This window comes from Loxodonta africana, chromosome 2, assembly GCF_030014295.1.
Source record: "Loxodonta africana isolate mLoxAfr1 chromosome 2, mLoxAfr1.hap2, whole genome shotgun sequence".
Classification (NCBI taxonomy): Eukaryota; Metazoa; Chordata; class Mammalia; order Proboscidea; family Elephantidae; genus Loxodonta; species Loxodonta africana.
In genome coordinates this window covers 12576392-12601928 of record NC_087343.1, presented here as the reverse complement: position 1 = coordinate 12601928, position 25537 = coordinate 12576392, and the positions used below count along the sequence as shown (strand labels likewise).

At 49.0% G+C, this 25537-nt stretch overlaps 1 protein-coding gene across 1 annotated transcript in view; it reads left to right on the top strand.

Annotated features, from left to right (window-relative positions):
• The window catches only part of SLC6A19 (solute carrier family 6 member 19), a 43591-nt gene that overhangs the window by 8117 nt on the left and 9937 nt on the right, over positions 1-25537 (top strand). Inside the window, exons 2-8 of the mRNA XM_064270605.1 lie at positions 10041-10181; positions 11674-11811; positions 17826-18007; positions 18609-18719; positions 19261-19373; positions 22683-22811; positions 22924-23080. Of these exons, the coding sequence (XP_064126675.1) occupies positions 10041-10181; positions 11674-11811; positions 17826-18007; positions 18609-18719; positions 19261-19373; positions 22683-22811; positions 22924-23080 (971 nt within the window). The remainder of the gene's footprint in view (positions 1-10040; positions 10182-11673; positions 11812-17825; positions 18008-18608; positions 18720-19260; positions 19374-22682; positions 22812-22923; positions 23081-25537) is intronic.

Here is a 25537-nt window from a genome sequence, read left to right as displayed (position 1 = left end):
AGATGTGCCCTTCTGGAAGACAGTCTTCGGACACTTGCTAAGACACTTTGCCGGAAGCCACGTCCCAGCTGAAGGGCCTCAAATGAGTGAATCCGGGGGCTGCACCTCTCCAGGCCCCTGCCACCCTGGCCACACCTCTGGAGAGGAGTTAGGCTGTCTCTTTAATGGAGCCCTTGGAGTGGCCCCCACAGGAGGTTCAAGGAAAGAGACTTGAACTTGGAACTGGAAGTAGAGGTTCTAATTCTAGCTCAGCCAGTTGCCAACCTGGGCAGATGGCGTGTGCTTCCTGGGGTTGGTTCCCACGATCAAGGAAAATGCGAGGTGCCCTATCCCCCTCCCCCAACCCTGCAGGGTGTGAGCAAGCTGCAAAATGAAAACGCACACATAAAAAAATAACGGTTTCCATGGAGTCAGCTCTGACTCATGGCGACCCCATGTGTGTCACAGTAGAACTGTGTTCCACAGGTTTTCAATGACTGATTTTTGGGAAGTAGGTTGCCAGGCCTTTCTTCCAAGGCACTTCTGGATGAACTTAAACCTCCAACCTTTTGGTTAGCAGCTGTGCCATTAACCTTTTGTGCCACCCCCGGACTCCAAATGCGTTATTGTTGTTAGGTACCGTCGAGTTGGTTCCTACTTATAGCGACCGTATGGATAACAGAACAGAACACTTCCGGTCCTGCACCTTCCTCACAATCATTGCTATGCTTGAGCTCGTTGTTGCAGCCACTCTGTCAATCCATCTTGTTGAGGGTCTTCCTCTTTTTCACTGGCCCTCTCTACTTTACCTAGCATAATGCCCTTCTCTAGGGACTGGACCCTTCTGATAACATGTCCAAAGTAAGTGAGACAAAGTCTTGCCATCCTTGCTTCTAAGGAGCATTCTGGTTGTACTTCTTCCAAGACAGTTTTGCTCATTCTTCTGGAAGTCTGTGGTATGTTCAATATTCTTCATCAATACCACAATTCAAATGCAAAACCAAACCAGACCAAAATAGACCCATTGCTGTCAAGTCAATTCCGACTCAGGACAGCCCTACTTGTTACAGAATACAACTGGTCCATAGAGTTTTCTTGGCTGTAATCTTTACAGAAGTATATTACCAGGTGGGTTGGAGCCGCACCAACCTTCGGGTTAGCAGTCAAGTGTAAACCGTTTGCACCGCCCAGGGACCATGATACACAGACAGGTTGTTTTAAAATAGCGTGTCTGGAGTGGCTTACGTGCCAGGCCTGAGCAGGCCTTATCTCAGAGACAGTGCTCTTCCCACCCGCCCACCTTGAACTCCGTTTTTATCTAAATATCCTGATGCCATGCGAGAGAACACTAAGGACCACCTATACACGCAAGTCCATCACAGTCCTGACCTGGCTACCACCCTCAGCACACAGTGGGGTGGCCCCACCTGCTCTTCCCCTCTAGTCTCCTGGGCTCTTTCAGGCTCAAATTTGGGCACTGCGGCTTCTTGGTGCCCCGCCCTCAGATAGGGTGCAAACAGGCCACCTGCCATTGAAGCTACAAATTAAGCCAGCCACCTCTCCAATGTACACTTGATCCTTGACGTCCACAAAGACACCTCCACGATCTTGGGGGGAGCCACACCCGGCCATGGTCCACCCCTTCCCTGCCCTTGCCCTCCCAGCTCCACCTGCCTTGTGAGGGGACCTGCATACCTGTGCAAACCTCACATCCGAGCTCTGCCTCGCCCACACCACAGAAAACCCTCAGGCCATCGCAGCACTGGAGTTTGGCCTGAGACCTGTCCTGGTCCCGCACGACTCACCTGTGCCAGCTCAAGCTCTTCACTGCATGTGCTGGGCTTCAGTGTTCTCAGCTGTAAAATAGGATGTGATGGAAGAGCCCCATCTCGAGGCACCTGGCTCCAAAGGGGCAGTGGTCAAGCTCTGCACACTGAGACAAGGCCAGCGTGCGTGTGCGAAAGAGCAGAGACAGAAAATCCTAAGACTCAGGTCAGGATTAGGACTTGCCCCCACCCTGTTCACCCCAGGCATGAGTCTCCACTTCTGCTCTGAGGGCAAGCCATGGAATAGCCACTCGCCACATCCCCACAACTGGATTGTCACAGCTGAGACCTTCCTGACGACAGAGCATCTAATGCCCAGGAGAGCCACACACAGGGGAAATGATGTTCACAACCACGCTTGTCTGAAACTGTGATTCAACAAGTGTGTCGTCCTGTAACTGCCCCCATTTCTTGTGTCGCTAAAAAGCCCACTGCCCCTCAGTGAGTCCACAAGTGCTCTGCGTTCTCTCAATTCATGGTGACCATGCACACAGGAGGGGGCGCGTGCAGGAGGAGCCTGAGGAAGGCCATGTTATCCCCTTCCTAGAGCGTGATGGTCCCTCCCCCCTAGACAGCTGGCATGGGTGTTGCAACTGCTTCCAGGCCCTCCCCAAACCTACCAGCAAGCCCTGGGCTGCACAGCACTCAGGTCTAGTGGCTGCGCTGCTTATTCAGCAAATAGTCACCAAGCATTTGCTCTGTGCCAGGCACACCGTATGCTGGAGAGAGAAAGGGGAAGACTTAGTCCCTGTGCTCAGAAGCTGTACCTCCCTCCCCTCCCACTCTCCTCCCCTTCTGTCTACTTCTTCTGTCCTTCTCCTCCTCCTCTTCCTATTTCTCCTCCATCCCTTCGTCCTCCTCCTCCTCCTTCTATCTTAATTTCTCAAAGAAAGGAAACCAAGAGCTATGTTTCTGTGCCACCCATATCTCTTCCTGCAGGGGACTTTCCATTTCATCACATCCCTACCTCACCTTTATCTATGTGCTAAAAAGCAAATGCAAAACAGTCACAGTGTCTACTCAGGGGAAATGGACGTCTCCAGGGACCTTTGGAACCGTGTCCAATCACCCAGCAAGCCCCCATCTGGCAAGAGGCACACAGCTTCCTCTGCTGCTTACACTTTGCAGCCCTCTCCTTTCCTTCTCTCCCTCCTCCGCATCTCCACCCCACGCTCAGGAGAATTTTTTTTAAAAAAAACAAATTCATTGCCCTCCAGTCGATTCCGACTCATAGCGACCCTATAGGACAGAGTAGAACTGCTCCCATAGAGTTTCCGTGGGGCCAGCGTTAAAAAAGAAAATATCCCCAGAGCCTTACTTGTTAAAGGGTATTGGTATTCCTTGAATTCCTTGAGAGAAAAGCTCCCAGGACTTAAGAACCTGCTCGTTCCTCGAAAGAACAAAGCTGCGCTAGTGTCTGCCCCATGCCAGGCACTGCCCTGAGTTGGGATGGCAACTGGGTGGCTGGGCCCTGCCTCCAGGGGTGCAACATGGGGAGCATACTCCAGGTCCATCCTCCCTATCCATTCATTGGCCGAGCACCCGCTGAGCACCTGAGCGCCCAAGTACTTGAGTGCCTGTTGAGCACCTGAAGTGCTGAACACCTGAGTACCTGCTAAACACCTGAGTGCCTGACCGCCTGAGTATCTGCTGAGCACCTGAGCACCTGCTGCACAACAGGGGTTCAAGGGCCTCTTGTCCTGGAGGAGCTCGAGGGAGGGGTGTCAGGTGTATGGGCATCAGCAGAGGGTACACCTGCGCTGGGCCAGCAATGGAGGCTGAAGAAGAGTGAACACCCAGGTGGGCTTTTCAAAGATGAGTAGAAGTTCCCCAATGGAGATGGAGAGACAGGCAGACAGGAGGGTGGAAGTGTCACGAATAATGCATACTGTTGCTGTTAGGTCCCATCAAGTTGGTTCTGACTCATAGAGACACCACGTACAACAGAATGAAACACTGCCTGGTCCTACGCCATCCTCGTGATCGTTTTTATGCTTGAGCCCATTGTTGCAACCACCGCGTCAATCCATCTCATGGAGAGTCTTCCTCTTTTTCGCCGACCCTCATGATGTCCCTCTCCAGGCACTGATCCTTCCTGAGAACATGTCTAAAGCACATGAGACGAAGTCCTACCATCCTCTCTTCTAGTGAGCATTCCTCCAAGACAGATTTGTTTATTCTCCTGGCAGTCCATGGTATATTCGACATTCTTCGCCAACACTGTAATTCAAAAGCATCAATTCTTGTTTGATCTTCCTTATTCATTGCCCCGCTTTCACATGATATGAGGCAATTGAAAACACCATGGCTTAGTCCTTAAAGTGATATCTTTGCTTTTTAACCCTTTAAAGAGGTCTTTTGCAGCAGATTTGCCATGGGTGTTAACTGCGAATTGAAGTAAAACGAAGTCCTTGACAACTTCAATCTTTTCTCCATTTATCATGATGTTGCTTATTGGTCCAGTTGTGAGGATCTTTGTTTTCTTTGTGTTGAGGTGTAATCCATACTGAAGGCTGTAGTCTGATCTTCATCCATAAGTGCTTCAAGTCCTCTTCACTTTCAGCAAGCAAGGTTGTGTCATCTGCATAACACAGGTTGTTAATGAGTCTTCCTCCAATTCTGATGCCCTGTTCTTCAAATAGTCCAGTTTCTTGGGTTATTTGCTCGGCATACAGATTGAATAAGGATAGTGAAAGAATACAACCCTGATGCACACCTCTCCTGACTTTAAACCATGCACTATCCCCTTGTTCTATTCGAACGACTGCTTCTTGGTCTCTGTACAGGTTCCCCATGAGCACAATTAAGTGTTCTGGAATTCCCATTCTTCACAATGTTATCCATAATTTGTTATGATGCATAGTGGGTGGCTAAAGGTCATTTGGACATCATCTATTTGTTTTTCTTCTTGGTAATTTTGCCCAAGAGAATTTCAAATCAAGCCCCTGGGAAAAAAATCCAAGAGACCGATATTTTCTCGTTTTAACTTTACTACCCTCACTGGTTCCATGACCCACTGAGCAGACTCTGCTGGGGCTGAAGCCATCTTTAGAGGTGAGCCTGAAGCCTGGCTGCCAGGGACCAGCTTGGCACAGATGGAGGTGCGTGCTGTGGGCAGCCTCGGGCTGGGCAGCCTCGGGCTGGGCAGCTCTCAGCTTCTTGCCCACCCATGGCCAACTGGCTCGAACGTCTTCATTCACTTGGACCTGCGTCCTTGCTCTCTCTTTTCCTTTCACTGTCACAATGAGTTCAACATCCCACTGGCAGCGACCCACACCCTTTACTCTCTGGGGTCCCTGACCTTTTAGCCCTGAGCTCCCTCAGCCACACCAGCAGGCCCTAGAATTTAAGGGAAGCTGTCACTAGAGCTCCAGAGGGGCCAGAGGGTGAGGCCGGCAGGCCACAGGCCTCTGGGGTCAACCCCTGTATGGAGACTGGCCAGCCTGTCTGGGAGGGAGGGGCTGCTGCTGCGATCCAGAGCGCTTGTTCACCCCTATATTCAGGGGCCTCGTGGAGGGAGGGGGGAGAAAGAAAACGAAGAGCAGAGACCAAGGGGTTAAACAAGGAGTGCAAGGGAGGGAAAGCCACTAGTTTTGGTGTCTCTCTCTCTCTCTCTCTCACACACACACACACACACATGCACACATGCACACATGAAATTTGATTCCACTATAAGGTCGCTATGAGTTGGAATCGACCCGAAGGCACTGGGTTTGGTTTGGTTTTCGGTTATGGATTTAGAGGATCCCTGGTGGTGAAGTGGTTAAGAGCTCGGCAGCTAGCCAAAAGATGGACAGTTCAAATCTACCAGCCACTCCTTGGAAACACATGGGGCAGTTCTGCTCTGTCCTAGAGGGTCACTATGAATCAGAATCGGCTTCACAAACACAACATGAATTTGGAGTCTGGCTTTAGTGTGAGGAGGAGACCAGTAGGGGGAGATGGTGGGCCTGTCTAGGAAATGACAGGATAAGGAAAGGGGAAGGAAGTTAAGATTTAAGAGATTTAGTGGAAGAAGAACAAACAGAACAAGTGTGTGTTGGGGCAAAGAAGGAGGAGATGAGGATGGGGCTACACTTTCCAGAGAGAGAGAGAAAGAAAAAGTGAGAAAGACAGAGAGAGACCCAGTAGGTAAGAGAGAGAAGGTGGGGTAGAAACTTATGACCCAGAGAGACATAGGTTGAAAGGTGAGAGAGAGAGAAGGAAACATAGGTGGTGAGGTGATAGGGGCCAGTGGCTGGGAGTTGGGAAGGAAGTGCATGGGGCGCACATTTGGGGATGGGCACCACCATCTTTGAAGAGGTCAGGCTGGAGGGGCATATCAGGTGGTCAGCCCTGCAGGGTGGAGTGACAGGAGTTCTGATAGAAAGCAGAGAGGGGAGAAGGGCTGCCTTAGTCGTTTAGTGCTGCTATAACAGAAATACTACAGGTGAATGGCTTTAACAAAGACAATTTATTCTCTCACAGTCTAGGAGGCTAGAAGTCCAAATTTAGGGTGCCAGCTCCAAGGGAAGGCTTCTCTCTGTCGGCTCTGAGGAAAGGTCCTTGTCATCAATCTTCCCATGAACTAGGAGCTTCTCAGGCAGGGACCCCAGGTCCAAAGGACATACTCTGCTCCTGGCTGTTGTTTCTTGGTGGTATGAGGTCCCCATGTCTCTCTGCCAGCCTCTATCTTTTATATCTCAGAAGAGATTGACTTAAGACAAAACCTGATCTTGTAGATTGAGTCCTGCCTCATTAACATAACTGCCTCTAATCCTGCCATATTAACATCATAGAGGCAGGATTTACAACACATAGGAAAATCACAACAGTTGTCAAAATGGCAGACAATCATACAATATTGAGAATCATGGCCTAGCCAAGTTCACAGAAATTTTGGGGGAACACAATTCAATCCATAACAAGGGCTGAGCCTGTAACCCAGGGACTCATCCACTCTAGGGGCCCCTGGGAGAGGCAGAGCCCTGGAGAAACCCCATCATGACTGAGAGCTCAGACTTGCACTCCCACTGGTGCTGCGTTGAGAAGCTCCCAGGTCGATGGAGTCACCCACCAGGCCACCTCCTCTGGGCTCAGTGCCCATAGTTCAGAATCCCCCTGTGTGGTTGGAGGGGAGAGTCCATGGTGGCAGATGCCCAATGCCACCTGGAGGGCTTGGCTTCTCAAGGGGTTGCTATTCTCATTCCAAAGGTTGAAGGTCACCCATATCCCTTGTTTGGACAGGTCCAGGGACACACAGGGTGAAGAGGAAATCAGCAGATAAGGGTGGAGTCTATGGGTGGCATGAGTCAGCACCATGATAAGCCTAGGGCTACTGGTCTTCCCTGGCCACATTAGTCAGGGATTGGAAAGTACACATAATAAGAAAGCTATCCCACGGCAGCAATTACATCTACTGGGGAATATCCAACTAACAAATTCCCCATCAGGATTTGTTGTTGTTGTTAGATGCCGTTGAGTCGGTTCCAACTCACAGCGACCCTATGTACAACAGAACGAAACACTGCCCAGTTCTATGCCATCCTCACAATCCTTGTTACGCTTGAGCCCACTGTTGCAGCCTCTGTGTCAATCCATCTCCTCAAGGTTCTTCCTCTTTTTTGATGACCCTCTACCAAGCATGATGTCCTTCTCCAGGGACTGATCTTTCTGATAACATGACCAATGTACGTGAGACATAGTCTTGCCATCCTTGCTTCTAAGGAGCTTTCTGGCTGTATTTCTTCCAGGACAGATTTGTTCATTCTTTTAGCAGTACATGGTATGTTCAATATTCTTTGCCAAAGCCATAATTCAAATGCATCAACTCTTCTTCCACCTTCCTTATTCATTGCCCAGTTTTCACATGCATATGAGGTGATTGAAAACACCACCTCTTGGGTCAGGCACACCTTACTCTTCAAGGTGACATCTTTACTTTTCAATACTTTAAAGAAGTCTTTTGCAGCAGATTTGCCCGAAGCAATGGGTCACGTGATTTTTTGACTGCTGTTTCCATGGGCATTGATTATGGATCCAATTAAAATTAAATCCTTGAAAACTTCAATCTTTTCTCCATTTATCATGATGTTGCTCATTGGTTCAGTTGTGAGGATTTTTGTTTTCTTTATGTTGAGGTGTAATCCATACTGAAGGCTGTGGTCTGATTTTCTTCAGTAAGTGCCTCAAATTCTCTTCACGTTCAGCAAGCAGGGTTGTTTAATCTGCAAATTTCAGATTGTTAATGAATCTTCCTCCCATCATGATGCCTTACTCTTCTTCATCTAGTCCATCTTCTTGGATTATTTGCTCAGCATACAGATTGAATAGTTATGGTGGAAGGATACAACCCTGACGCACACATTTCCTAACTTTAAACCACACGGTATTCCCTTGTTCTGTTCAACAACTGCCTCTTGATCTATGTACAGGTTCCACATGAGCACAACTAAGTGTTTTGAAATTCCCATTCTTTGCAATGTTATCCATAATTTGTTTTGATCCACACAGTCAAATGCCTTTGCATAGTCAATAAAACACGGGAAAACATCTTTCTGGTATTCTCTGCTTTCAGACAGGATCCATCTGACATCAGCAATGAAATTCCTGGTTCCACGTCCTCTTCTGAATTCAGTTTGAATTTCTGGCAGTTCCCTGTCGATGTACTGCCACAACTGATTTTGAATATCTTTAGCAAAATTTCACTTGCTTGTGATATTAATGATATTGTTTGATAATTTCCACATTCGATTGGGTCACCTTTCTTTGGAATGGGCATAAATATTGACTCTTCCAGTCAGTTGCCCAGATAGCTTTCTTCCAAATTTCTTGGCACAAAGGAGTGAACACTTACAGCGCTGCATCCATTTGTTGAAACATCACAATTGGTATTTCATCAATTCCTGGAGCCTTGTTTTTGGCCAGTGCCTTCAGTCCATCTTGGACCTCTTCCTTCAGTACCATCAGTTCCTGATCATATGCTACCTCCTGAAATGGTTGAATATTTAATACTTTGTGTCATTTAATATTTTCCCTGTAGAATCCTACAGTGTTGCAACTAGAGGCTTGAACTTTTTCTTCAGTTCTTTCAGCTTGAGATATTCTGAGTGTGTTCTTCCCTTTTGGTTTTCTAACTCCAGGTCTTTGCACATGTCATCATAATACTTTACTTGTCTTCTCGAGCTGCTCTTTGAAATCTTCTGCTCAGTTCTTTTACTTCAGCATTTCTTCCTTTCGCTTTAGCTACTCAACATTCAAGGGCAAATTCAAAAAGACCAAAAAGGAAGTCAAAAGAGTCTCTGAAAGTTACTCATCAGGATTTAGGACTTACATAAACACTAAGCAATAAAAGTGCTTGAATTCTTATCACTCTGCTGCTGATTGCATCTTGATTGCATTTTAACGACCTTTGGTAACCACAGTTCTTCTGATCTTTGCTAGATTATACCCGAAAGATTATCTGGCCTCTGTGTACCTAGAGAATGTTGCTCTGTTTTTCCATCTGGCCCTGATTCACGAGGGAAGCTTAGTGGCTCTGAGACCAGAGGAACATGACCCCCAGGACTACCATGACCTTGGACTTGGGCTTTTCACTATCTCTTGCTAAATCTCGTCATGTTCCACTGAAGAGTTGAGGTGGTTTGTAAAATGAAAATATAAAATTTTATATTTTTATATATATTCTATATAATAGATAATTAATATATACACAGGCAGTCCCCGATTTATGTATTTGAGTTACGACAAGCCACACTTACAACTATCCTTTTTTATGATGTGTGTTTTTTATGTACGTATGTATTAAAATATATCTAAGTTTAAATGTAATGTTTCCAACCCTTGAAAACAAATGAAGATTGGATTTACACAGACACTGATAATAAAAGGCAATAATCATGAAAAAAAAAAAAGGTATTTGTCTTCTATATGAACTACATGAAGAAGGACAGGGCATCAGGATTGGAGGAAGACTCATTAACAACCTGCGTTATGCAGATGACACAACCTTGCTTGCTGAAAGCGAAGAGGACTTGAAGCACTTACAGATGAAGATCAAAGACCACAGCCTTCAGGATGGATTACACCTCAACATAAAGAAAACAAAGATCCTCAAAACTGGACCAATGAGCAACACCATGATAAATGGTATCTTCTATGTGGAGTGGCACCTTGTGAGTATAGAAGGATGGCTAAGGCAGAAGTATTGAAATGATAAATACACCTGACTATGCTCTTGCTTTTTTCCCTCTCCAGGAGCATTTATGATCCCGTTCCTCATCCTGCTGGTGGTGGAGGGGATCCCGCTGCTATACCTGGAGTTCGCTATTGGACAGAGGCTACGGAAGGGGAGTCTGGGCGTCTGGAGCTCCATCCATCCAGCACTGAAGGGCCTAGGTGTGTGTGGGCCACCACCGGGCTCAGGACTTGACCTCAGGCATTGGTTTTCCTCCTCGCCCCTTGCCCTGTCCGTTTCCAGGGAGAGGATACTCCCAGGGTTGGTGCCTCCTCCCCACCCAAGACCCGAGGTCTTTGGAAAACTCTTTTTAGAATGTTCTGGAGTATAAGCTGCAGTATCCAGCCAGGGCCACTCCTGGTCACCAGTAACCAAGGCTACCAGGAGCCAGTCTGGTCTGCAGAGGCTGCCTAGGGTCCTCTAGAGGCCCAGGGCATGGGAGTCTCGACACAGAGGGACCCAAGTGCCCACACTCCCCTCCAGACAGGATGCAGCAAGGGTCATAGAGGTCACCTGAGGGCACTGGCCTCTGAGGGAGGCTGCTCTGCTTCCCTCAGCGGGCAGCTGCACACTGATCCAGCTCCATACGTGGTCACTCTTTTACAAAACTGGTGAGCCAGAAGGGACCCCAGACGTGGCCTCCCCAAGAGGACATGGTTGGTGAGAACCACTGGGGCGGGGGGGGGGACGTGGGAAAATATCCCCAGAGGTGGGAGGCAGAGTCCATTAAAAAGGGATTCGCTTCCAGCCAAGGTATCTACCCACTTTCCCAGCTGAGGCCCAGGCCACAGTCAGACCCAGGGCAGTTCACAACACCCCTTTCTTTTCAGTTTTCAAGGTCTCCTCTCTCTGACTGTCTCTGTCTCTCTCTGTCTCTGTCTCTTTGTCAATCTTTCTGTGTCCTTTCTCTCTGTCTCTGTCTCTTTGTCTCTGTCTCTATCTATCTCTGTCACTTTATTTCTGTCCTCTCTGTCTCTATTTCTGTCTCTGGTTCTCTCTCTGTCTCTCTGTTTCTGTCTCTGTCTCTCTGTCGATCTGTCTGTGTCCTTTCTTTCTCTCTGTCTCTGTTTATATCTGTTGCTCTCTCTACCTCTCTGTCACCCTCTGTCTATCTCTCTGCCTCCTTTTTGTCTCTCTGTCTCTATCTGCCATTCTGTCTGTGTCCTTTCTCTCTGTCTCTGTCTCTCTCTGTCTCTGTTTCTGTCTCTGTCTTCAGTGCCTGTCTATCTGTGTTACTCTATCTCTCTGTCACTGTCTCCATCTCTCTCTCTCTCTCTATTTCTCTCTGCCTTTCTTTCTCTGGCTGGATGTCACAGCCACAGTGACCGCCCAACCCTATCACATCCCATGTTCTCAAAGCTGCAGTTTCCCCAACTGCAAAGGAGTGGAAGCCACTCCACCCACACGTGTGGCTGCTCTTGGGGTGACTCTGGAGGTGGTTCCCAAAGTCTGCTCTGTGCAGTTCCTTAAATCCCATTGCCCTCCCTCCCTGTGTGTCCCAACAGAAGGCAATCTCATTCTGCTGTTGTGGTTGGCCCCCTTTGCTGGAGTGGAGCCCCTCTTCCCAGGGTCAGGGACATGCATAACCCTGAGAAGGGGACAGGCAGGCAGCATATGGGGGCAGCAGTCCACCTGACCTCACTCCTCCCACAGGCATAGCCTCCATGTTCGTGTCCTTCATGGTGGGCCTCTACTACAACACCATCATCGCCTGGGTCATGTGGTACTTCTTCAACTCCTTCCAGGAACCCCTGCCATGGAGCGAGTGCCCTCTCAATGAGAATAGGACAGGTGAGCCCTGGCCCAGGGGAACTGCCACGCACCTCCCACCCCGCCTCACCTGACTGGTATCACATGTCAACACACGTGACCAACACTTGTCATGAATAAAACCAAAACCAAAGCCGTTGCCATCAAGCTGATTCCGGCTCATAGACACCCCATATGGCAGAGTAGAACTGTCCCATAGGATTTTCTTAGCTGTAATCTTTACAGAAGTAGATCACCAGATATTTCTTCTGTGACACCATTGGGTACGTTGGAACTGCCAACCTTTTGATTAATAGTTGAGCACAAACCATCCATACCACCCAGGGACCTAGTTACCCTAAGGAGCCCTGGTGGTACAATGATTAAGTGCTCAGCTGCTAACTGAAAGGTCAGTGGTTTGAACCCACCAGCTGCTCCACAGGAGAAGAGACTCGACAGTTTGCTCCTATAAAGATTTCAGCCTAGGAAGCCCTATGGGGCAGCTCTACTCTGTCCCATAGGGTCACTATGAATCAGGATTGACTTGACAGCACACAACAACAACAGTTGTTTTTTTTTTTTAATTCAGATTGATGTAGATCAGTTTTGACAAAGACCAGGGCACCTCTAAGGCCAACAGGGCTTTTTTAAAAAAATTACAGTGCAAGGAAAAAAAAAAAGGTGGGCTTCCTAGCTCAAGGTGGAATGGCGGCTTGAAGGAGGTCATTCCAAATGGAAATGGGTAGGAACTTCTCTGCCAGGTAGATCCCCCCTCCACCCCAGCACATACCTGTGCCCACCTGCTTGGGGCAAAGCCCGGCCAATGGTCCTGCAGGTTCCACCAAAACCCTCTCCTTCATGGGCTCATGCAGTAAAGATTTGCTACCAACATTGGGTATGGGTGTTCTGGGGACATCCATACCTGCTCCAGGTGGACAGTGTTGCTCTGTGCCCTCAGAGCAGGTAATGTGATCATCTACCATCCATTGCTTCCTTCTGGAGCCACTTTCTTTGCACAGACAGGGAGCTTGTGCCCCTCGCCATCCTGGCCCTTCTGGGACCCCTTACCCAGGAAAGTGGGGATGAGGGCAGATCCTTAGTTGCCGCAGGGGCGGGGGGAGGGGGCACTAGACCTGAGCTGAAGTGGCAGCTCTTCACATGTTTGTGTCAGAATTTGAATGGCCTGTTTTGTGACCACCGATCCCACAAGCACAGAGTGAATAATGGTTTTTTTTTTTACTGCACAGATCCCTCCAAGACTTAACTGAGGCTCAGGGTTGCCAAATTTGGCCCCTTTGGGGGAAATGCACAACAAAATTTTACATTCTAATGGACCGCAGACTTTCCAGAGCTATGGAGGCTAGATGAACCCTGAAACCATTGCCCTGAGATCATCTTTAAACTTTAAACCAAAAATATCCCCTGAAGTTGTCTTGAAATCAAACATGTGTTGTTGTTAGGTGCCTTTGAATTGGTACAGAAAGAAACACAGCCTGATCCTGTACCATTCTCACAATCATTGCTATGTTTAAGCCCGTAGTTGTAGCCGTTGTGTCAATCCATCTCATCGAGGGTCTTCCTCTTTGTCGCTGACCTTCCACTTTACCAAACATGATGTCTTTCTCCAGGGACCGGTCTCTGCTGATAACCTGTCCAAAGTATGTAAGATGAAGTCTTGCCATCCTCACTTCTAAAGAATATTCTGGCTGTACTTCTTCCAGGACAGATTTGTTTGTTCTTCTGGGATTCCACTGTATGTTGAATATTCTTCTCCAACACCACAATTCAAATGCATCAATTCTTCTTCCATCTTCCCTATTCACTGCCTATCTTTCACATGCATATGAGGCAATCAAAAATGCCAAAACATGAGTCAGACACACCTTAGTCCTTAAACTGACACCTTTGTTTTTCAACCCTTTAAAGAGGTCTTTCCCAGCAAATATGCCCAATGCAATATATTGTTTGATTTCTTGACTGCTGCTTTGATGAGCATTGATTTTGAATCTAAGTAAAATGAAATCCTTGACAACATCAATCTTTTCGCCATTTACCGTGATGTTGCTTATTGATCCAGTTGTGAGGATTTTTGTTTTCTTTGCATTGAGGTGCAATCCATACTGAAGGCTGTGGTCTTTGATCTTCATCCGTAAGTGCTTCAAGTCCTCTTCACTTTCAGCAAGCAAGATTGTATCATCAGCAAATTGCAGGTTTTTTATGAGGCTTCCTCCAATCCTAATGCCTTATTCTTCTTCATATAGCCCAGCTTCTCGGATTATTTGCTCAGCATACAGATTGAATAAGTATGTTGAACAGATACAACCCTGACACACACCTTTCCTGACTTTAAACCACACAGTATCTCCTTGTTCTGTTCAAATGACTCCCTCTTGGTCTATGTACAGGTCCCACATGAGCACAATTAAGTGTTCTGGAATTCCCATTCTTTGCAACGTTATCCGTAATTTGCTATGATCTACACAGTCAAATGCCTTTGCGTAGTCAACAAAACACAGGTGAACATCCTTCTGGTATTCTCTGCTTTCAGCCAACATTCATCTGACATCAGCAAAGATAGCTCTGGTTCCACTTCCTCTTCTGAATCCAGCTTGAATTTCTGGCAGTTCCCTGTTAATATACTGCTGCAACTGCTTTTGAATGATCTTCAGCAAAATTTTACTTGCATGTGATGTTAATGATATTGTTTGGTAATTTCCACATTCTGTTGGATCACCTTTCTTTGGAATAGGCATAAATATGGACTTCTTCCAGTTGGTTGGCCAAGTAGCTGTCTTCCAAGTTTCTTGGCATAGAGAAGTGAGAACTTTCAGTGCAGCACCCATTTGTTGAAACATCACAATTGGTATTTTGTCAATCCCTGGAGCCTTGTTTTTCTCCAATGCCTTCAGTGCAGCTTGGACTTCTTCCTTCAATACTATCAGTTCTTGATCATATGCTGCCTCCTGAAATGATTGAACATCTACCAATTCTTTTTGGTTCAGTGACTATGTATTCCTTCCATCCTCTTTTGATGCTTCCTGCTTCGTTTAATATTTTTCCCATAAAATCCTTCAATATTATGACTCAAGACTTGAATTTTTCTCTTCAGTTCTTTCAACTTGAGAAATGCCAAGGGTATTCTTCCCTTTTGGTTCTCTAACTCCAAGTCTTTGCACATTTCATTATAATACTTTACTTTGTCTTCTTGTGCCACCCTTTGAAATCTTCTGTTCAGCTCTTTTACTTCTTCATTTCTTTCATCCTCTTTAGCTGCTGTATGTTCTTTCAATAGCAACTTTCAGAATCTCTTTTTGTATTCATTTTGTCTTTTCTTTCTTTCCTGCCTTTTAATGACCTTTTGCTTTCTTCATGCATGATGTCCTTGATGTCATTCCACAAATCACCTGGCCGTCAGTCATCAGTGTTCAATCAGTCAAATCCATTCTTGAGATGATCTCTAAGTTCAGGTGGGATATACTCAAGGTCACATTTTCACTCTTGTGGATTTGTTTTAATTTTCTTCAGCTTCAGTTTCAACTCGCATATGGGCAATTGATGGTCTGTTCGGTATTCAGCCCCCCACCTTGTTCTGACTGATGATATTTGGCTTTTCTTTAATCTCTTTCCATAGATGTAGTTGATTTGAGTCGTGTGTATTTCATTCAGTGAGGTCCCCATGTATAGTCACCATTTATATTGTTGAAAAAAGGTATTTGTAATAAAGAAGCCATTGGTCTTGCAAAATTCCATCATGAGTTCGCCCTAGTTGTTCATAACACCAAGGCCACATTTTACAACTACCAATCCTTCTCCATTTCCAACTTTCACATCTCAATCATCAGTAATTATCAATGCATTTTGATTGCAAGTTTGGTCAATTTCAGATGGCAGAATTTGATAAAAATCTTCAATTTCCTCATCTTTGGCATTACTGGTTGGTGTGTAAATTTGAATAATTTATTAACTGGTCTTCCTTGTAGGCATAACAGACATTACCCTACCACTGACAGCATTGTACTTTTCAGGGTAGAGGTTGAAATGTTCTTTTTCATGATGAATGCAACACCATTCCTCTTCAATTTGTCATTCCCGGCACAGTACACTGTCTGAATCAAAATGGCAAATACCAGTCCATTTTAGCTCACTAATGCCTCAGATATGGATCTTTATGTGTTTCATTTAATTTTTGATGAATTCCAATTTTCCTAGATTCATATTTCGCACATCCCACATTCCCTCTTCTCATTTCAAGTCACACACATCAGCAGATGAAGGTCACAAAAACTTTACCCTATCCACATCATTAAGGTCGACTCTACTTTGAGAGGAGTTCTGGTGGCACAGTGGTTAAGTGCTTGGTTGTTAACCAAAATGTTGGCAGTTCAAATCCACCAGTTGCTCCTTGGAAACCTTATGGGGCAGTTCTACTCTGTCCTATAGGGTCACTATGAGTCGAAATCAACTCAGTGGCAGTGGGTTTGGTGTTTTTTGTTTGTTTTATTGGTTTCTACTTTGAGAAGGCAGCTCTTCCCCATTGGTGTTTTTAGTGCCTTCCAACCTGAGGGGCTTATCTTTCAGCACTATGCCAGACAGTGTTCTGCTGTTATTCATAAGGTTTTCACTGGCCAATTTTTTCAGAAGTAGACTGTCAGGTCCTTCTTCCTAGTCTGTCATAATCTGGAAGCTCCACTGAGTCTAGAAGCTCCACTGAAGTCTGCCCATTATGGGTGACCTTGCTGGTATTTGAAACACAATCAGCATAGCTTCCAGCATCACTGCAAGGTGCAAGCCACTACAGTTCAACAAACTGACAATTAGTAAAAACGGTCTGTCTTGAGCACTGTGCTCTTTTAAAGATCAATCTGTATGGGATCAAATTGACCAGCAAATCGAAAGTTTAGACGGGAAATAAAGGGAGCAGTGTGAGTTTATGCCAATGCAAAAGGAACAAATCTGAAAAGAAGGATAAAAATGGTTGCACAATTGGGAGAATAATCAATGTCACTGAATTGTACACGCACAAATGTTGAGTTAGTGTATGTTTTGCTGTATATGGAGCCCTGGCGGCAAAGAGGTTAAGAGCTCAGGCTGCTAACCAAAAGGTCAGCAGTTCCAATCTACCAGTCCCTCCTTGGAAACCCTATGGGACAGTTCTACCCTGTCCTATAGGTTCGCTATAAGTCAGAATCGACTCAAAGACACACAGCAACAACCACTGCTGTGCATATTTTCAACAATAACAAAGTTTTTAAAACAGCCCCTTTGGGTCAGAAAAAGACAAGTCCTAATCCCCCCTACCCCCTTATGATACCTCTGTTCCACTCTGGGACTGCTCAGGGCATTTTTCCCATCTCTGAGGTGGAGTGGGGGCATCCTGGATTAGACTGATCCCCTCTTAGAAAGGTCACAATGCAGTCCATGAGTCTTGAGAGTTATCAAGGACCTGGGACCTGTGTGGTGGGAATGAGGTGAGTTGAACAGAGTGGCCCAGTGCAGACCCTGGAGAGGGAATCCCCAAGTCTCTAGCAATCTCCCACATTGCTGAGCATCTTGTCCATGGACTGCCTCCTAGATACACCTGTGTGGGGCTCCCCATGGACTGGAGCCCGAGGGAGAAAGAAGGTCAGCCGAGGTCCAGTGGGTGCACCGCATGCTTGGGGCAGATGTCTTTTCACAAAGTGTGTGTGGGTGTGTGTATGTGTGTGTGGGTGTGTGTCCACAAGCATGTTTGTATGCACACAGATGTGCATGTGAGCATGTGTACACAAAAGCATGCATGTGTACACACAATGCACACGTGTCATTTTGCACATGTGTAAACATGCACACACGGGCACATGCATGTGCCCGTGTGTGCATGAACAGTGCATTGTGCGCACACATGCTTGTACTTGTGTGCATGTGTGTGTGCACATATGCCCCTGGTGTCATGCCCTCATGGAGGTGGGCCACCATCTCCTCCAGCTCAGAGGCCCCGTGGCTGCCATCCTCCTTCCATCTTTGGCATTCTTCGTAACCAGTAACTGAAGTGTGCCAACGCTCATGTCTCCTGCCAGGCTACGTGGACGAGTGTGCCAAGAGCTCCTCCGTGGACTATTTCTGGTACCGAGAGACACTCAACATCTCCACGTCCATTGACAACTCAGGCTACATCCAGTGGTGGATCCTGCTCTGCCTGACATGCGCCTGGAGCTTGCTCTATGTGTGCACGATCCGCGGGATCGAGACCACTGGGAAGGTAAGGGTGGGGACCTGTGCTTGGGCAGCCCTCCCCATGGCATCAGAGCCCCTGAGTGCTGACCCTGAGTGAGGCTGAGGGACACCGAATGCACGGGGGAGGTGAGGAGGGACCCATAACTGTGACGGCTCTTGGTGGTTGCTCTAGACCCTGGCTGTACCACTGAACATGGTTGGGCAGTCCCAGAGCCAGCACACCACCAGTCCCCTCCGCCAGCTGCCTCTGCTCTCAGGCTAGCACGTGGCTTCTGTCTGGAAGGAGCTCATCCACCAACCTTCCCCAGGACTGGATCACCCTGTCTGGAGGCCCAGGGACCTCGGTGCTGACCAAGACTGCTTTCAACCACAATACTTTAAAAACTATGCACAACAATGGTCTAATTGGAAAGAGTTAAATTTAAAAAAGAAAAGGGTGGAAATGAAGAGGCTAAATCTTTTTGTGGGAAGCTCAAGCCCCATTTGATTCAGGAGAGGCTGCAGAGGGCAGAGTCCTCATGATCAAGGCCTTTCCCAGGTTGGGCCGGTCTAGGGAGAGGCCTAGGGCTCTTCACTTCCCTCCCCCTCACTAACCCTCTCCCACACGGCCTCCCCTCCCCCCGCAGGCTGTGTACATCACCTCCACGCTTCCCTACATTGTCTTGACCATCTTCCTTATCCGAGGCTTGACCCTGAAGGGCGCCACCAACGGCATCGCCTTCCTCTTCACACCAAACGTGAGTCCCCTTCATCTGTTCCAGGGCCCGGCACTGAAGAACCAGGCTCATTGGGGCTCCCCTGCGCCCTCCTCTGGCTCAAGACCAGCTCTGTCTGTAGTTGAGTGCAGCCTGCTCCCGGCCAGTGCCAGGGTTGAGGCCGTCACCTGAGGCACAGGAAAGGGGGCAGCCTGTCCCATGGGGCAGGCAGGACCACTTATCCCTAGATACATGACATATCATACTGTGATATGACTTCACCCCTTGGTGTGTGGACATCACCCCACCTCCCATAGGGAAGAAATCAGTTTCCACCTTTAGGGGGTGCTCTCTGTCATGACCACTCCCTCAATAGCCTTGGCTCTGCTCCCTGGTGGGCAGGCCCTGCTCCCCTGACCCGTGCTTTGGCCCACCCCTCTTCTGTGGCCACAGCTGCCTCCTCCGGGGAGAAGCAGGAGCATGGACTACCCCTCCGTGGTTTTCCCGTGGCCCAGAGGTGCACAACTGGGGGAGGTGGTGTACTGAGCTGCCAGGGCTCAGTGAGTGTCTGCTTGGCGCACAGGTCACGGAGCTGGCCAACCCGATCACCTGGTTGGACGCGGGAGCCCAGGTGTTCTATTCCTTCTCCCTGGCCTTCGGGGGCCTCATCTCCTTCTCCAGCTACAACCCGGTGCAGTGAGTATGTGGGACAGAGCCCTGCCGGCAGCCTTATGGGGCAGGGACTGGAGAAGGCCCTCTGGTTCCCTGTGCCTCAGTTTCCCTATAAGCACAGAGAGAGTGACCAGGCCTGGTGGAATTCTGCTCTGAGGATGAAAAGGAGAAGTGCTGGGAAAAGCACAGCTAATTTTGCTAATGTCCATTGTCATCGTCATTGCCTGCCATTCCATCCCAGGGCTTGTCCCTCCTAAACCAGAGAGCTCAGTACTTGGAAGAAAGTGCAGGAATTGGCACTGGCCAAAGCACACTGTGGCAGCTAGAGGGCCCGTTGACAACCAGCAGCCCTTCTTGCCTCAGGCCAGGCTGGAGCAGGTCCCCCTCCTTCCCTTCCTCAGCTCCTCCCCTGCTTCTCAGCAACACCCCACTGGCCCCCTGCAGTCACCTGTGGACCAGGGCCCTGATCCCGTCTGATTGTATCACTACCCTGCTCACCAGCCTCCCCTGCCTCCCAACACCACCGGAGGAAGTGCCCAAAACCTCACTGCCTCCCAAGGGCTTCCAGGAGAGACACAGTTCCAGTCAGCTCATTTTACAAGTATTTATTGAGCACTTACTGTGTGCCCAGCCTGGTCATCAGGGACCCAGAGAAGGAAGGCTCTATCTGCAGTTGGCTCACTGTCCCAAAGAGAGATGACCGAGCCTGAGGAATAAGCAAATACCATGTCCAAGGTAGATAGAATGAGGGGACCTGGAGGGGGAGGATCGTCGGTTTGATTTGAGCAGAGACTCAGATGGAGGAGGAAACAGTGCAGACACCCCCGCAGGCCAGAGAGGATCATGTGAATGGTGTGGCTGCTGTAGTGAGCAGAGGTGAGGCTGTGAGGTGAGGTGTGACCTGGGGAGTGAGCAGGGGTGAAGTTATGAGGGTGAGATCCGGCCTGGGAGGTGAGCAGGGATGAGGCTGTGAGGGTTGTATGATCCAGAAGGTTAGTAGGGGTGAGGTCGTGACAGTGAGATGTGACCCAGGAGGTGAGCACAGGTGAAGCTGTGAGGAGAGGGTGTGACCCAGGAGGTGAGCAAGAGTGAGATTGTGAGGGTGGTATGATCCAGGAGGTGAGCAGAGGTGAGGTTGTGAGAGTGGTATGATCCAGGAAGTAAGCAGGGGTAAGGCTGTGAGGGTGGTTGTGAGGAGGTGAGTGAGGATCTGGGAGGTGAGCAAGGAGCCATCCAGGGCATTGAAGACAAGACTCCTCGTGAGGTAGGGGCCAAGGAGAGACCCAATCAGACTTGGTGCTTTAAAAGATCCCCCCAGCTGCCATGGGGGAAGGTACCAGAAGCAGGGCCCTGAGGAGCTCTCTGCAGTGTCCTGACCAAGAGAGGGTAGTGGCCAGAGCAGTGGCCATGTAAGGCCCTGGTCCTCTGATTTTCTAGGGCGTTGGACAAGACAGAGCCAAGGGTGACTGGCTTTTGATGGAAGCAGCCAGAAGGATGGTATTAGCATCAACTGGCATGGGGAGAGCTGGTTGGGGTCAGGCGTTCAGGGGAGGTCAGGGATTGTGCTCAGGAGGCACAGAGCTGGGGATGCCGTTAGAGGCTGGGTGGAGAGCAGGGTCAGCCATAGCGTTGAGACTGGAGCTCTGGGGAGGAACAGGCAGGAGATTCCCTGTGGAGTCTCCAGACGGAGTAGCCCAGAAGCCTGAGGCTGAGTGAGGCTACAGTAAAGGGGTAAAAAAAAAAAAAAGAGGAAGGGGTAAGGGGGCAAGAAATCAGAGCAGCGAATGAGACAGAGCAGGCATGGCACTGGAGTGGGAGACCCACAGAGTGGGGGTCTGGGAGCCACAAACCCATGGACTGGGAAAGAGGAACATGGCTGGGAAGAATCCAAAGACAGGTCAGGAAGATGACACACAGGGAGGTTCAGGTGACCTTGCTGGGAGTTTCTGGGGAGAGGCGGGGTGGCAGCTGAGAAAATGAGCCCAAGCCCCAGGCCAGTGTGCAGTGGGTAGCAGGGGCCACGGGGCCAGCCTGAGTCCTGGGTTTGCACCCTGCTGTACCACATACCAGCTCATGGCCCGGTCGGAGATCTCCAGGGACCAGGCCTTGATGCCCCATCTAGAATGTGCTGCTCTGGCTGTGTGCCTTTGCCTCTGTGGAGCTCCCACCTGGGTCACTTTGAGGAGCAGGAGCTTGACCTTGCTGCCTCCTCATTAGGAGCCCCTGGGTGGTACAAACAGTTAATGCTCTCGGTTGCTAACTGAAGCACTCTCAGTTGCTAACTGAAAGCTTGGACGTTTGAGTTCACTCAAAGGTGCTTTGGAAAAAAGGACTACTTCAAAAAAATCAGCCTTTGAAAACCCTATCGAGCACGTGGGGTCACCATGAGTCGGAGTCAACTTGATGGCAACTCTTTCTTGTTTTAGTTTTGTTTTCTGCCTTTGCGTTCAGAACGCCTGTGCCTGGTAAAACCCTCAGGGCCCATGCACCCATAAGGCCATCTTTGCTTTCACTGACTTTCCTGCAGCAGACAGGGCTTTGCGAGGTACCAGTGACATTGAAACAACCCTGTAGGCTCTGGCACAGAGGACCACCCTGGGAGGGGGGTCAGTGGGAGGGCCTTGAGAAGGGGAGTGGGCTGGAAGGCTAGGAGACCCTCAGTCTGGCCCTCCCTGCCACTGAGGAACAAGTCCCAGCCAGAACCTTCCCTCCTCTGTGCCTCCGAGGCGATGGATCAGCCACCCGCCGGAGCCACATGGTGCTTGGGTTCCGTGGGCTAAATTGCTGTCCCTGCTTCTCCAGACCAATAAAACCACTCACTTGTCTCCAGAGCAAACTGAGGGGTACAGAGACCTGGGGTGGGGGATACTGAAGGGTGTCAGCCCTGATGAATGGTGGTCAGTGTGTCCCTAAACAGACCCTGGTCCAGCTGGGAATTGGCCCAGGCTCTCCAACTGCAAAGCCAGTGGGTAAGAGCTGCTCCAGGAGCCACCGGGGCTCTGCCAAGGGGTCTCCAGAGCCACAGGCTGCAAGGTCTGTCATAGGAGGAAAGAAGGGAAAAAGCAAGGGGCCACTGGCTGTGGGCACCAGGGCTCAGGGACATGCCTCCCTGTCCCCTCGGAGTGCCGGGTGCCCAGTCAATATTACAGAAGGGCTGGACTAGGCCTTCCTTGCTCGCACACCAGCAGCTCAGCCTCCAACTACTGGCTCTACACAGAGACTAGCTCTGGGCCCAGACTCATCTGGTGGCACAGGGCCAGTGTCAGGCCCGCATTGCATCCTCACCTGTGGGTCAGCCGAGTGGGGCTGCAGTAACACTGCTCTTGTCCGCAGCAACAACTGTGAGATGGACTCAGTGCTTGTGTCCATCATCAATGGCTTCACATCCGTCTACGCAGCCACTGTGGTGTATTCCATCATCGGGTTCCGAGCCACAGAGCGTTACGACGAGTGCTTCGACACGTAAGCCGCCCCCTTGGTGCCAGGGTCCCGGGACTGGAAGGAGCCTGGGGGCTGGTCACAGAGCATGGCCTCGTGGCCCAGAGAGGGGCGTCAGCCTTGCTCTCGCCCCCAGGAATATCCTGACCCTCATGAATGGGTTCGACCTGCCCGAAGGTAACGTGACTCAGGACAACTTTGCAGAGATGCAGCAATGGTGCAACGCCACTGACCCCGTGGCCTATGGGAAGCTGACCTTCCAGACCTGCGACATGAACTCCTTCCTCTTGGAAGTAAGTCCCATTGGGTGGTTCTCCCATGCGTTGCGGCCACGATGAAGGGACATCTTTTGCAGGAAACTTCTAGAGCCAGGCCACTGGTTAGAGCCTTTGCCCGGGCCAGCGCTCCTGAGTAAGGGGTGTCTCAATTACCTAGTGCTGCCATATCAGAAATACCACAAGTGGGTGGCTTTAAAGGAGCCCTGGTGCTCAAAAATAATCAAAATGTGGGCGTGTGTTTATGTAATGTGTGCAATTCCACAAATAAAAAGAATGTCCTAAAGGCAAATGTAAGGAACCCTGGTGGGACAAATGGTTGAGCTCTCAGCAGCTAACTGAAAGGTCAGCAGTTCGAACTCACCAGCCGCTGCTCAGGAGAAAGATGTGGCAGTCTGCTTCCATAAAGATTTACAGCCTTGGAACCCCTATGAGGGAAGTTCTATTCTGTCCTACAGAATCACTACGAGTTGGAATCAACTCAGTGGCAAACGGGAATGGGCAGGTGGCTTCAACCAACAGGAATTTATTTTCTCACAGTTCAAGAGGCTGAAGTCCGAATTCAGGGCACCGACTCCAGGGGAAGGCTCTCCTCTGTCGGCTCTGGGGAAAATCCTTGTCCCAGCTTCTCTAGCCAGCCATCCTTGGAGTCCCTGGGCTTGTAGACTGGTCGGCCTCCACTGTCTTCAGATAGTGTCAGTCTTCCCCTGTGTCTGCCTTCTTCTCTGCCTAATCTGCTCTTTTATCCTCAAAAGCCATTGGCTTAAGACACACCCTATACTGATATGACCTCATTAGCATAACAAAGAAAGCCCTATTCCCAAATGGGATTGCATCTACAGGTATAAAAAACACAAAACCCGTTGCCATGGAGTCGATTCCAACTCTTAGTGACCCTATAGGACAGAGTAGAACTGCCCCATAGGGTTTCCACAGAGCGGCTGGTGGATCTGAACTGCCGAACTTTTTGATTAGCAGCCGAGCTCTTAACCACTATGCCGCCAGGGCTCCAAAAACAACTTCGCGGAGGTATAATTATGTGCCGTTAAATTCTCCCATTATCAGTGTAGAGTTTGCTGAGTCTTAATAAATGTATACAGTAGGGCCACCATCATCACCATCCATCACCCCAAAGGTCACTCCTATTCTCCCCAAGCACCAGGCAACCACTGAACTGCTTTCCGCCTCTATAGCTTCACTTTTTTCTAGAAATTTCATATGAATCAAAGGGGGTTCAAATGGTAGAATTCTCTTCCATGCAGGAGACCAGGTTGCATTCACGACCAATGCACCTTAGGCGCAGCCACCACCCATCTGTCACTGGAGGCTTGTGTGTTACTATGATGCTGAACAGGTTTCAGTGGAGCTTCCAGACTAAAACACACTAGGAAGAAAGGCCTGAAGATCTAATTCTGAAAATCAGCCAACGAAAATCCTGTGGATCGCAACGGTTCGATCTGCAGCCAATCATGCAGGGGGTGCAGGACCAGACACATTTTGTTCCATTGTGTCTGGGGTTCCCATGAGTTGGGAGCCAACTCAATGCTCGCTAACAACACATAAATTTCATAGAAATAGAATTGTGTACTCTGTGTTCTAGCTTCTCTCAGCATTCTCATTTGAGACTCATCCCGTTGCCATGTTCATTCCCTCCTATGATGAGTAGCATTCCTTTGTATGAAGGCCGCACTGTTGGTTTTCTACTCTTTCTCTATAAACTCTTCAGTAGCCCTTTTACAAGTCCCCCAGAGGTGTGTCTATGTGGGGAAGGGATCGATATGTTGTCCCTGGAACTCAAGCAAATGCTGTTACATTGCGTTGGGGGACAGTGGCTTGTGATGAAATTCCTGAGGCCTCTCATGTCCAAATCCTGCACCAATTCCCTGAAGGGCATGCCGTGGGGCAGGACAGCTCCCCATTAGCCTTTCAGCCCTCCCGAGGCAGCTGCATTTCTCTCCAGAGACTCTACTGCCACAACCACTGACCACGGGGTGCAGGGGTGGGAAGAGCTGGTGCCGCAAGTTCTCAGTTCACCATTTGGGGCTGGAATGCAGCGACAAGGGGAACAGCTTTGGGAACTACAACAATAACACCTCCTTTGCCTCTGCACCACGAGCCCCTCTGTGCGCCTGGCCTGCCCCACAGGCCTGCAGCTGTCCGTGCCACCCCACTCATTGAGCGTTTGCCTCAGTCTTGAAAAGATCTCCTTAAATCACGGAGCCTTTCTGTACTCAGGCTGTATGAGGATAAGAGTTTAGAAAGCACCTATGAGTGAAGAGCCCCTGCAGTGAACAGAAGACGTTCTCGTCTGTGGGCCTGTCAGTGCGTAGACACCCATGTGAGTCCGCATATCTGTTCTGCGCAGCAGGGGGCTCTGCCTGCTGCTGGACAGTTTGACCCACATATTGGTTATAAAATGTAGTTACGCATTTAAAGTATACTCTGCAGCCTATTGTTGTTGTTAACTGCTATCAA